This window comes from Camelus bactrianus, chromosome 12, assembly GCF_048773025.1.
Source record: "Camelus bactrianus isolate YW-2024 breed Bactrian camel chromosome 12, ASM4877302v1, whole genome shotgun sequence".
NCBI classification, from domain to species: Eukaryota; Metazoa; Chordata; class Mammalia; order Artiodactyla; family Camelidae; genus Camelus; species Camelus bactrianus.
The window spans coordinates 34,968,246-34,982,264 of record NC_133550.1 but is presented as its reverse complement, the minus strand read 5'-3'; the positions used below and the strand labels follow the sequence as shown (position 1 = coordinate 34,982,264).

Sequence of the window (14,019 nt, the reverse complement as noted above, 5' to 3'; positions counted from 1 at the left end):
ATTGTCTCACTCACGTGTCTGGAGGGTGGTGCCAGCTTGTGGCTGGGTTTTCTCTCCCTGTGGTCCTTTATCTTCAGAGAAGTTAGCTCAGGCTCCTGTATGTTGGTCATCTTGGGGCAACATTCCCAGTGGGCAGGAGTGGATGCTACAGAGCCTGGGCCCCAGCTCAGAACTCACAAAAATCACTTCTTCCACATTCTGTTCATTAAAGCCAATCACAAGTCTCCCTCAGATTCAAGAGGTGAAGAGACAGACTCTACCTCTTGATGGAAGAAGCAAGAAATTCACATCACAAAGGGATGTGTATACAAGAATGGAGGAATTGTGGCAATTGTTTGCATTCCATCATGGTCTTCCCTCTGGCATATAAATTGTTCACATTTCTCCCACAGAAAATCTGTTCATTCCCATTCCAGAATCGCCAGTGATCTCATCCCAATATGACATTAGGCCCAAAGTCCGGGACCTTATGTTCCAAAATTAGGTTCGGTTAGGGATGGGAATCCTTGGAACAGCTCTTCAGATGTGGTTAGTTCTTCTTGAACTGGAGACTGGTTAATGACAAAGACAAATTAACTGCCCCCTACGTTTCCAACAGGCAGTGAGGGGAGGTGGGCCCAGCATAATTACAGCAGATGTTTCCATTCAGGATGGAGAGGAACAGAAGCAGAGCAGCTCTGTACTCCTGGGACCAGAAACGTGCCTTGGCTAATGATCTGATTCTGTCTCCTACTCTGCCATATGCCGTAGATGTCTAAATTTATAGAAGTCAGTGTGGCTGTAAATCTAAAATAATTATACAGCACCATCTATAGGTAGTTAAATGCTTCTTGAGAAAGTTTCCACTTGAAGTTTTAAACCATGGAGATGTTTATACCTTGGAAGATACTTGTTTATTTTATCAATCTCAGAAATTCCATAAGGTAGGTATTAAATGAAATTTTAAAAACCCTCTTCATTGACTTTATTTTCCCTGAAGTAGTACCACGTACAAAGCAGAATTGTAAGATAAAACTGATTTTCAGAATCATTAAGTTAGGAAAAAAAGGTAAAATTTATCTGTAACATAATCTGATGATTTCTGTGACATTCAGTGGGTCTCTGGGTGATGGAGAACACGTGGTCTGATTATCTACTTAGGCCCTAGATTAGAGAACAAGGTAGTCTGAGCCCTGCTGTGATAGGCCTGCAGGAGAAGGGGGGCAGTCAGTAAACTTGTAGACAAATTTCTCCCTACTCCCACCCCAATAAAAAGAAAATTTAAAGTAAAACATAAGAAGAAAATAAAACAAGGTAATCAAATACAGAGGAAGTAACTTGTGGGGCAGGAGAGTGACTGTCCTAGCTAGGATGGTAAGGACACGACATTTGAGACCAAAAAGTTGTACAAAAATCTAGGAACTGCATGAGCAAAAGCCCTAGGCTATAGTAAGCTGGGTCTTTTTCCAAGGATGGAAAAAAAGGACAATGTTGCTGGTTTACAGTGAGCACGGGGAAGAGGGAGGGAGGTGAGGTCATTGGTGTAGGCAAGAACTAGACCACGTAGGAGCATTAGGCCATGGAAAGGAGTTTGGGCTCTATTCCAAAACTATGGGAAGTCATTGAAGAGTTTTAAGCAGAGGAGGGATAAGATTTTATTTATGTTTCAAAAAATTGTTGCTATGTAGAAAAAGAGCTAAAAGGGGGAAGAGTAAAATTAGAATAGTTATGAGGCTATTGCAGTAGTCCTGGAAACAGCTTTGGTCTCTCTAAGCAAAGACGGTGGGAAGGGATCAGATTCAGGATGACATTTGAGAAGATGAACCCAAAGAACTTGATTGGATATTGAATAGGAGAGAAGGAGCATCAAGGTTGTATCTAAAGTCTGTGACTGAGAAATTGGGTGTGCAGCAGTGCCGTTTTTAAGATGAAAAGACCACAGGGAAAGTAGGTTTTTGTTCTACAAAGGTGCAGATCGGAACTGCTGTCTGAGACGTGGTCAGTTGGAGTTGTCTAGACCTCAAATGTGTGGAATCAAGTAGACAGTGGGATATAGAATCCAATTATTTACCAGCTGGGGTTGATGATCTGCTTTCTAGTTGTTTGTTTGTTTGTTTTTCCTGAAGTCTGGGAGGGTTATTCCTCCAGCTTCTTTCTTTTTCTTCAGTATTGCTTTGGAAATTCTGGGTCTTTTGTGATTCCATCTAAATTTTAAGATTATTTGTTCCAGCTCTGTGAAAAATGTCCTGGGTAATTTGATAGGGATTGCATTAAATCTGTAGATTGCCTTGGGCAGAATGGCCATTTTAACAATATTGATTCTTCCAATTCAAGAGCATGAGATAACTTTTCATATCTTTAAGTCATCTTTAATTTCCTTAATCGATATTTTGTAGTTCTCCATGTGTATTTAAGTCTTCACCTCCTTGGTCAGATTTATTCCTAAGTATTTTATTGCTTTGGATGTGATTTTAAAATGCATTGTTTATTTTCTTTTCCTGCTATTTTATTGTTAGTGTAAGGAGATGCAACTGATTTCTATATGTTAATCTTGTATCCTGCTACCTTGCCAAATTCTTTTGTCAGCTCTAGTAGCTTTTGTGGGGAGCTTTTAGGGTTTTCTATATATAGCATCATGTCATCCGCATATAGTGACAATTTTACCTCCTTTCTTCCAATTTAGATCCCTTTTATTTCTTTTTCTTTCCAGGAATGTATTGAATAGAAGTGGTGAGAGTGGGCATCCTTGACTTGTTCCAGATTTTAGTGGGAAGGCTTTCAGTTTTCATTGTTGAGTATTATGCTGGCTGTGGGTTTGTCATAAATAGCTTTTATTATATGGAGATATGTTCCCTGTATACCCACTTTGGTGAGAGCATTTTCATTGTTGTAGAAATTTTTATTCAACAGTACTGGACTCTAAGTAATTCAAACTAACGTAACTGTGAAGAAACTGTAGTCTTCTCCTCATAGCTGTAGCCTAAGAGGAAAGTTTAGGAATAAGGAATGACTTATTACCTGCTCTAAAACGGACTCACTTAATAATCTGACTAATTAGCCCCAGCTCTAACAAGCACCTTTCCCCAATTCATACCCTTGAATGTTGGGGTGTTTCTCATTTTATCTAATAAGAATAGAGACTCCTTTGAAGAAAGGAACTGGGTTCTTTCCACTTTTGCATTCCCATCAACAAAATACACATGTACATAAGATCCATGTCCCTTCCCATCTTCCACCCACCTCCGATGTAGCACCCTCAACGCACAGTGCTTTGTACAGAGCAATCAGAGTGTTTGCTTGTTAAACAACTAGCATGTTGCAATACTTTTAATGCTGCTGTGGACAGTTGGCCACAGGAGAACTTATCAATAAAGAGTAAATAGTCATGGCTCCAGGAGGTCTGTAGTTTAACCTCAGTTTCACAGTGTTTCTTTTCCATTTCCTCCCTTCTAGAGAAAAGAAGACCGGGAGCCTCCCCAAGTAAAAACTGAGAGCTGTCCTCCTCCAGAGAAGGCAGGAGGGCACAGGCCCTGGAGGGGAGTCAGCAGGAGCTCAGGCTCAGGTCTGCCCGTTAGTGAGCAGGTCAGCAGCGCCTTCCTCACAGGGCAAGATGGGAGCATCCAGAAAGCCCCCTTCACACACACATGCACACAGGCAGACCTGTGCATCCAGCAGCTCCTTTGACAAATGAACGGGAAGATTGGGAGCGAGCATTTGGTTTTTGAATCCTTCGTCAACACTTGCTAGCTGTATGGTGTCGGGCATATTACATGATCCCTCCAAGGGGTATAATGCGGAGACAGATGTTTAGAGCCTTGATCATATGGTTGCTCCTCTACCAATTCAGCAGTTTATTCCTCTCCTCAGCACTGAGAGTGAAAGTAAGAGCTGACCTAGAACGGGAATTGCACTTTCAGTTTAAATTTTCTGTTTTCTAATATCTGGTTTTTATAGGTAGTGCTTACTTACGATAAAGATTTCTTAAGTGTGTACAGTGAAGTTCCCTGCACACCTTTCCAGGCACCTAGTCCTTCCCAGAGGCCACCAGTATTTCCAGATGTCTGTTTCCTTCCATAGTCATTCTGCGCATGCACAAGCAGACGTGTATCTGTGTACTTCCCTGTGTGTGTATGTTTTCCTCTTTGACACAAGTAACTATATGACTGTTTTGGACCTTGTTTTTGCCCTGTAGTATCTCAAAGATTTTTTGTATCTACACTGAGCCTCCTTAATCTCTTTACAGCTGCAGAGTGTTCCATTGCAGGGCTGTACCATTATTTGTTTATCCTCTCCTCCACTGGTGAATTATTTAGGTCATGGCCAGACCTAATTTGCTATTATAACACATGCCACAGTGAACATTCTTGTACATCTGTCACTTTGCACATGGGTGAGCATATTTGTAGCATACATTTCTAAAAGAGAAGTTGCTCAGTCAGAGATGTAATGAATAATTTTGATAGGCCTGGTCAAGGTGCCCTCATAGCATTTTTACTTGTTCGCTGCCTCGCCAGCAATGTATGGAAGCAGAGCTGAATTGCTAAGCCTGAGTGGAGCCCTGATACCTCGGAGACTGAGCATCAGGTGTTACATTTACCAAAACAGCTCGGCTTACATGGTGTGTGGTTCACACGTGTATGTGTTTGTGTGTGAATTCGTTTGAAGAGGGTTGTTTGGGCTAAGTGGCCAAGAAAAGCAGGAGACCCGGGATACAGGAAATCATCACTGTTCCTTCTCTTAGCCCTCCAGCTTGATGGAGTGACAGAGAAAATGAGATTGCTCCACACCCCACAACAAGGTTCTTAGGTGACATGGAGAGAACGATTCGTGTGGTGGCTGGAAAAATGGAGTGGGTGGAGAGATTACCAGGAAGCAGGAATAGAGGCCAGGGTATAAAGAGATGAGATTTAGTTTCACAGCCCCCCATGTTAACTAGGGTGCTCTGGAAGATCTCATTAGTTCTCATTTGAGCCAACTTTAAGGGCTTGGCACCTGCCAAGCATTGTACAATACTGGAAATAGAGATGCACATGGCAGTCCTGGCCCTAAGGAAGCTCATACAGAGAAGTTAGGCATGTAAGCAGACAAGTTCTATATAATGTTACAGAAGCAACGTGATGATGACAGCTAACCCTGAGCTAACCGCTTATCAGATGCCAGACAGTGGGCTGAGTCATCTCACCAAATTCTACAGAAACCCATGTATGAGAGTGATTACAGTATTATCCCATTTCACAGATGAAAAAACTAAGACCCAGAGAAGTTGAGGAATGGTCCCAACACCACATAGTAAGTGACAAAGCTGGGATTTAGATTGAGGTTGGCCTCACTTCAGTCTCAAGGGAAAGCGGGAGTGATGTTGAAGCTAAAAGTTCGTCTCCCCCCTTCATGAAATGGTTCTCTGCTTCCTTCTCTTTCCACAGCACCACATTATTTTTCAGGCTGGGGGTGGGAGGTCAAGAAAGATTGTTGGAGGGAGATGTGACCTGAGCTGAGGCTCTAAAGATGAGTAGAAGCAAGAAGAGTGTTCTAGGCAGAGCAACTCTTGGGCTGATCCCAAGGAGATCCAACCTCCAGGAGTCAGGAAGTTTCTGTCACAGGGAGGCAGGTTAGTGGAGTGGGTAAGAAGACAGCCTCTGGGGCCAGACTGCTGGAGTTCCAGTCTTGGCTTTGCCCCTTGTTAGTTGAGTGACTTTGCATCACTTAACTTCTCTGATTCTTCAGCTGTAACCTGGGACTATCAAGTGCTTACCTCCTGGGTTACTGTAAGGATGGAAGGAGTTAACACACCTGGAGCTCAGAATAGTGCCTGGCACCTGCCCTGTATGTCTGTTCCCACTGTGGAATCTCCAGGATCCAGGTACAACCTAGACATAAGGACGAGGAAAACAAAATTTTGAAGTTCGTCTGTGGTGCTTATTATGGAGAACTATTACAGGAGCTCACAAAACATAATGTGATGCTATAAAAGGAGAAGGAAGCAGAAAACCATTTAATGGAGGAGGGACATGGGCTTTTAGCCTGGAATCTCTTGTCAAGCATGGTCTTGCTTCTCAGCTGTCAGTTATCTGAAATGTGAGTCAAAAATGGGCTTTTTTATTTGTTGTCTACTTTTTAATGACATCTTTATTTGGTATTAAAATGTAATGATCTGTCTCAAATAAGGTGAAAAAGCAGAGGAGGATAAAATAAAAGGAAGTGCATTCGATGTTTAACTGTCAGTTTTTTTCCTCTTTCTCTTTGAGGCTGTAAAATGTTTTCAGAGCACCCTGGAGAAAATCAGGATAAATGCTGTAGCTTTCTCACTCCCCCACATAGCACTCATTTCTCATCCACCAAGTCAAAGTACTTTTTTCTAGAATAATAGTCTACAAGAGAATACAAGAGAAGTAGAAATGAGAGAAAAGGATTTCTCCAGAAGATCGGTTCATGTGGTTTACATTTTGTCCTCAGATTCCCTGGCCTTTGTCTCCTTCCTGTGTTATCTGTAACTGACATTCCCAACTCTGTTCCCAACTCAACCCCGTGCCTGGCCTACCTTCTCTCTAAGCCACTTTTATATCTTCCTTTCATTTGAGCACCTCCTAAGAATTCATCTTCTGCCAACAAACAAACAAAAAATTAATAGCAATTTTCCCACCATAAATGTGCAAACCGTCACTTACTGCTGTTGTAAAGCCTGCACCTGTACTGTGTACCAGCCTCTCACTAGATCCTGGGGCTGCAGACCTTACTGTGATTCAGACTTCCGTCCTGAATGAGCTCACAGTCTTGGTGGGAGAAGGGCATGAACAGGAAGTTGAGTCGGCTCGTCTCTGCCGTACCACCATGTTCTCCTTCTTTGTGGTGTCTCTTCTCACCGGACTGTGAGCCTCTCAAGGACAAAGATTTTTTCTGTTTTATTGACTTCAGTTAAACATTTGCTTGATAAATGAATGAAAACAAATGACAGTACAGACTGATCAGTAAATGGATGTGTTTGGAAGATAAGAAATAGCTTAGGGGAGAGAGTGCTGAACTCCTTGCAGGGCAGAAGTGCAGTTGGAGGGGTGGGGAGACTTGCTGAGGGAGGTAACTTCTGAGTTGGGTTTTGAGAGAGTTGGCTGCCAACATCAACATGCTTTGCATGGTATCCAGTCCATGCAGAGTTCCCAATAAAAGTTTGCTGAGTTAATAAACTTTATGAAGCAGTTATACTTACAGTATCTCTAATATTCTACCATTTAATGCATTCCTGGGAGGGGAAGAAATGGCCATGTCATGCTGGATTATGTGGTCCTGGAAGCGCTGTCTGTCACCTGGAAAACCTCAGTAGGATAGGAACACCTACTAGAAACCCCAGTGTTGTGGTGTGTGTCTGTATTTGAGTCTTGTGAGAAACTTCTGAGGCTGGGTGGACCGTTGGCTGAGAGAGAAAACCATCTTAAGTACATGCTCTAGAAGAGGGGTGTCCCATCCAGGGGAGAACATGAGAAAGAATCAGACACAGTTTGTAGAGACTTGCCTCTCACCTCACCCCTGAGCCCGACCAGAGCTCATTACCTAACTCCTATGTCCACCATCCAAACTGGTTCCAGATATTAAAATTCCCAAAATAAACCACATGGTTATGACATGAGAGGGGATGAAGTAGATGACAAAAGGAGAGAAAAACAAAATGAATTTTTAGTTCAGTTTATCTAACGGCCTTACTGAGAAAAAAAAAAAAAAAACAGGATATGAAGCTTAGACTTGCTGTTAAAAGTTTCTTAATTCTATTTAGCTCCAGTTCTTTCGTGATACAGTGATGTAAACGCTCAGGAGGCTGGGAACCAAAACTGCTGAGATTTGTTAGCTTCTTGCCTCTGGCGTGATTTCTGGGCGCTCTCGTGCTTTTCCAGACATGCCATCTCTGTGACAGGCTGAAGACACCTCTCTCTGAGTCACATCAAATTATATCAGTGGTTAGATCCCTCACCTCCACTCAATCTTCAACTTGTGTTTTCAATTTGTGTTTGCAGCTTCATCATACACAACAAAGACACTTTCTTCAACAATGCCACAAGGAGTAGAATCGTACACCATATTTTACAAAGAATAAAGTATGAAGAAGGGAAAAACAAAATTGGTAAGTAGCATATTAGTATAACAAGCTCCCTTTGGTTGTGGGGGATTACAGACTTTTCTCTTTGATGTTATTTAGTTGATATCAATCCTAGAAATGCTCATCATTTATGAAACCTCTAACTGTATACTCCCTTAGTGGATAACTCACAAGTGTAGTATCTTAATAGCATCCTTAGATCTTTTTTAAAAATAACATGTTATCTCATTGATCTAAGATCATGAGAAATTCACTCAATGCAGCAAATGTTTATGGAAAGCCCATGCTGTGCCAGGCACCGGGCTGGGTGCTGGGGAGATGAGCACAGTTCTCTCCTGGAGTGTATGTTCAAGAAGTTAGAAACAGACAATAGACAAAAAGTAAATACAATACACAACATGAAGAAAATCAAAATGGTTGATGTTACAGAGATAGACCAGTAAGGAGTGGGAGAATTCAAGCTGAGATGGAATGGTCAAGGAAGACTTTACTGAGACACTGAAATTTGAGCTGAAAACTGAATGACAGGATATATAACCAGGAGAAACAGATACCTAGTCCAGATCTGAATATACCTGGATTAGTATGTTCAGTGAGAGTCAGTGCAGGTGGCTGTGATGAAATTGAACCTGATTCAGGGTTTTCTTGACTTGGTAGGGTTGTGGGTTAGCACATCCTCACACCCCCTGCAGCAGCTGTCCACCCTTGAGACATCCTCTCCATAACGTCCTCCCTGACACTCCAGCTCGAAGGAATTCTTCCCTCTTCTGAATCCTATGGCAGTTATTTTTGGGGTGTCTATTTGATAATCGTGTGCAATTCTTTTATTATCTTAAATTATTTATTTTCAATGACATTATGAAAATTCTACCAACTAAAGAGAACCACTGTTAACATCTTTGTGTGCTAAGTAACTTAAATATTACACTAGTTACTTTTTTCATTTTTATTCCTTATTTGACCATGTGATTTTTGAACAAACTTAGGATGTACTACACGTATTTTTTTTTTATCATACTCTTCTCAATTAACATTGTATCAGGAACATACTTGAAAACCAGTGAATGGAAGTGAAATGATTGTGGCAGTAGCTATTCTGGATTACTTCATAAAATGCATCTTATTTTTAAAAACAGTACCTTTACTAATATTGGTATTATAATACCAGCACACCTCACAAGTCATTATTACACACTAGTGTGTTGAGAATCTGCAGGTAAAAACTGCTAGTCTAGATAGTAATCTCCTCAGTTGTAAATTGCCTTATTTGTCTTTGTCTCATCAATGATCAGTGTCTGGCATATAGTAGGAGCGCTTGCTGAACTGAACTGAAAATCTTTAAACGTGATCACTGTCTAATCATCAACATTCTTATGCAATCAAAAACTGTGTACAGTGAGGCCATATAGCAATTACTGTGCTTAATTTTGCATCTAAAATGTGGGCTATTTTTCTTAGTCAAGACGGAGACAAAAGAGGAACAGAGACAATGATTTTTAAATGTTCTGAAAAACCACAAGAAGTGTAGTATTGTTTCTAGTAAAAACTGTTGTAAAAGTTTCTCTTATTTGATGAAAAAAGGAGAAATTATTCAAGAATCTCATTGCTTTGAAAATCAGTAATGAAGAACTGGAAAAGTATCTAATTAGAAATAACCAATCACATAGTAAATTATTAACCTACAATAAATATTAATACAACATGAAAATCAAATTTGTTGAAATACATTTTTAAAAAGAGCAATGAATAGATCAACAAAGATTTATTTAACAATATAAATGCGTAAAATAAATCTTGAAATTGATTTGTCTTTTCAAAATTGGTGCTCAAAGGAAAGTAAGTAAAGTGACAGGCTTGAAGTATTAACTTTCTCACTTTGAAAGACTGATAAATTTTGATAAACTTACAAAGATCACCATCAGAAGTCTCTTATTAGGTCACTGTGATTTTTATTTTTTCTATTGTCTGGGATATTTGAAGATGAAATATGTAGAATTCTTAAAAGAGACACTAAGAAATTAAAGCTTTGTACACAATCAATCATTTATTCATTCATTTCAAAGGTATTGAGGGCCTCCTGTGTGCTAGACAAAATACAAAGCCCTATGGATATATGTATTTCAGATGCTTTGTTTAGACATTTAGAGTTAATGTCAAAGCATCTTAAAATGCTGTATTATGTTACCATAATTAAAAGCACCTAAACACTGACTGACACTCCATCAATAGAAAGTGAATCATTGCATGTTCCATTTTCCAGTTAGGCTAAGCCTCTGGACTCTAACCAGGATCTAAAGCATAGAGAACTTATCCATAAGCCACTTGAGAGACATCCTTCCAGTTATCTTCTTTTAAATACACCTTAGGAAGTAGTGACATTCTTAATCTGAAAGAAATTTTAAAGACCAACACTTTATACTTCCACTTCTGGTCGCGATGGAGTAATAGGCACAAGATTTACTGTCCCACCTGAAACAATCAAAACAAGAAAAAAGAATGTATGAGACGGCTATTTTCAAGGCACTGAACATTGGGCAGCCAAGGACAGGAATCCCTGAGAGACAGAAAATAAACGAAGTGAGCTGTACAATCGCCCAGCTTACTACCTTGAGGTAGTTTCTAGGCAGCAACACAGGGAGGAAGAACCCAGGCAGAACCTGGTAGACTCCCTAAATTGAAAAGATGTTGCTGAGAGTCCAGGAAGACCACGGCAGCTAGAGTTCACAGAACAACATATGAGAAAGCTGAGAGCTCCACAGAGAACCCTGAAGATCTGCAGAGGGCTCCCCAGGTACGTATTCAGCAGAGTACTGATTAGTGCACATGTCAGGAAAAACCCAAGGCCAGAGAAAGACAATCCAAAAGGATTTCCTATGGGATTGGAACACCTCATGATTATCAGAGCGTTGGATGTAAATAGTCTAAAGGTCCCAATGCAAAATTTAGAAGTTAGGACATTGAATAAAAAAACACAACCTAATTTTTCTGCTCCCTCAAGAAACACTCTTTTAAATATAAAGACACAAATAGGCTAAAAGTAAGGATCAAAAAAGAAACACCATGCTAACCGAAAGAATGCTAAAGTGCCTATACTGATATCAGACAAAATAGATTTCAGAGCCAAGAATATTGCCAGGGATAAAGAAGGCCACTTCAAAATGTTGGAGTCAACTCATCAGGAGGACATAATCCTACATGTTTATGTGCTTAGGAAGAGAGCTTCAAACTACATGAAGCAAAAACTGATAGAACTGCTAAAAGAAATAAACAAGTCCACAAGTAGTCAGGTTTTAATATCTCCTTCTCAGTAATGAATGGAACAAGCAGACAGAAAATCAGTAGGGATTAGAGGACCCGAAGAGGGTTTAGATGTTTCCTCAAGCTGAGAAATTTGAAACAACAGGAACTCCCTCTCTGTGTGGCTGGTTTTGATGAAGCAAGCTGCCCTGAGTGCTGTAGCTGCAAGGAAATGAACTCTGTCAACAACCCAGGGAAGCTTGGAAGTGGATCTTTTCCTAGTCGAGCCTCCAAATGAGAATGCAATGTGGCCAAAACCTTGACTTCAGCCTTGTGAGATCCTGAGCAGAGAACTTAGCTAAATCATGCCTGGATTTCTGACCAACAGATGCTGTGAAATAATAAATGGATATTGGTTTTAGCTACTACATTTCTTGCAACTTGTTACAGTGATAGAAAACTAATACAAACCTCGAGCTAGGCTAATCAGGAAAAAAAGAGAGAAAACACAAATTTCCAGATTCACAGGAATAAGAGAGGTGATATCACTGTAGAAATTGAAAGGATAATAAGGGAATATTGTGAATAATCTTTTGTCAAATTTAACAACTTAAATGGATAAATTTCTTGATAGATGTAAATAATTGAAATTCCTCCAAGAAGATATAGGTTACCTGAATAGCCCTATATATATTAAGAATTTGAATTTGTATTTTTAAATCTTCTCATAAAGAAAACTCTAAGCCCAGATTGTTTCACTGGTGAATTCTGTCAGGCACTCAAGAAAGAAGTAATGTCAGTTCTACACAACTTTTCAAAAAAACTTGAAGGTTGGAGATTAGTTCCCATTTTATCCTATGAGGGCAGTATTACCCAGGTACCAAAACCAGGCAAAGACAATATTAGAAAAACTACAGATCAATGTCCTTCATGAATATAGATGCAAATATTATAAACAGAGTTAGCAAATCAAATGGAGAAGTATGAAATTGTACAAGCATGTAAGAAAACAAGTTTGGCAGTTTCTCAAAAACTGAAACATAACACCTACCATATATGGTCTAGCCATTCCACCTCGATGTATTTACCCCAAAGAAATAAAAGCGCGTGTCCATACAAAGACTTGTACACAGATGCTCGTAGCAGCACTATTTGTAATAGCTCAAGACTATAAACAACCCACATGTCTACCATCAGGGGAACAGTTAAACCGTTATGTATCCACATGATGAAATACTACTCAGCAGTAAAGAGAAATGAGCTACAACATGGGTACATCTCAAAATAATTATGTTGAGTAAAAGAAGTCATATAAAAAGGAGTAACTACTGTATAATCCCATTTCTGTAAAACTGTAGGAAATGCAAAGGAATTGACAGTGATAGAAAGCAAGTCGGTGTTTGCCTCGGAGGTGGCATAGGAAGGAACAGGAGATTACAGAGTGACATGATAACACCCTGGGAGCCATGGACATGTTTATTGCCTTGATTGTGCTCATGGTTTCATGGGTTGATACATAAGTAAAAACTTACCAAATTATATGTTTTAAACATGTGACATTTGTTACACGTCTGTTATGCCTCGATAAAACTTTTTTTAAGTCCACATATCCAATATCCCTACCTCATTTTATGGGTGAGAAAATTGAGACTTGAGGACAAGAGGACTTTCCAAAGTCATACCGCTAGTCCAGTGCAGAGGAGTTAGGCTTGTCCACATTGAAGCTTCTGGATGAAAATAGGAGAGTTCCTGGGGGAAAATGTTTTTTGATGCGAGTAATTCATCCACTTGTCTCAGTACACTCCCTTCTCTATGCCAGGCGCCATGCTAGGTGTGCTTCATTGTTTTGTTTCTGTTTGAAAACCTGATTTCCCAGTCCTTGATTCCAACTTCCTAACAGATAGCAAAACTTTTTTTCCTAACTGTTGGTGTCCCCAAGTGGTTTTGAACCACTTTTGAAAATCTAGATTGTTTTCTCCAGAAAGAACCACCCCAACATTAGTCTTACATTGTGAGGATTTAAACTCACTGGACTGTTCTGTTGTTGTAGGTCTGAATCGCTTGCTTACTAATGGCTCCTATGAAGCTGCATTTCCTCTGCACGAGGTATTGTCCTGCCTTTTCTCCGTCTCTGTCAATTCCTTGTTATTAAATCAGCTTCTGGGAACAGTCATTGAGTTTGTTGATATGACATTTGTTCAGAAGGAACTTAATTTGTTCAGTGGGTAGTTATGGAGGGCCAGCTTGCATTGTGACATCTCTCCCTCAACACAGATTTATTTCTCCATGTCTTTTTATTTAATTGCAAGAGTACTTCAATCAAGAGTCACTCGGCATGAATTTAGAAGAATAGCTGAGGGACTTCAAGTCATAAAATTAAAGAGGCATTGAGAATTTGCATGAGGCACCAGACCCAGGGGGGAAATGTTTCTGAAATTTATCATCTCTGCAACAAAGAAATTTATAGGTAACCCTTCAAGACTGGGAGGAAGACCTCTTGCAAAGTCTCTGGTAACTAAAGGGAGATAAATGGAAATTAATAGAATTGTATTGCATTAACATTGCTCATTTAAGATGTATGAATTTTTATGTTCTCCTTATTTACCACATGGTCTTTGTCATATATAAGGATTTTTGTAAACGTAACTGTGATTACCCTTAACTCTATTTTTCCCATTAGATCTTGGGTCATTTAACCCAGAATTCTCTTTGGGCATGGG

The 14,019-nt window shown here is 39.9% G+C and overlaps 1 protein-coding gene across 2 annotated transcripts in view; it reads left to right on the top strand.

The window, feature by feature from the left end:
• ANO4 (anoctamin 4) overlaps positions 1-14,019 on the top strand; it is a 263,479-nt gene that overhangs the window by 175,226 nt on the left and 74,234 nt on the right. For both annotated transcript variants that reach the window (XM_010962817.3, XM_074375230.1), the window contains 2 exons: positions 7,980-8,086; positions 13,350-13,405. In XM_010962817.3, coding sequence (XP_010961119.2) covers positions 7,980-8,086; positions 13,350-13,405 — 163 coding nt within the window. The remainder of the gene's footprint in view (positions 1-7,979; positions 8,087-13,349; positions 13,406-14,019) is intronic.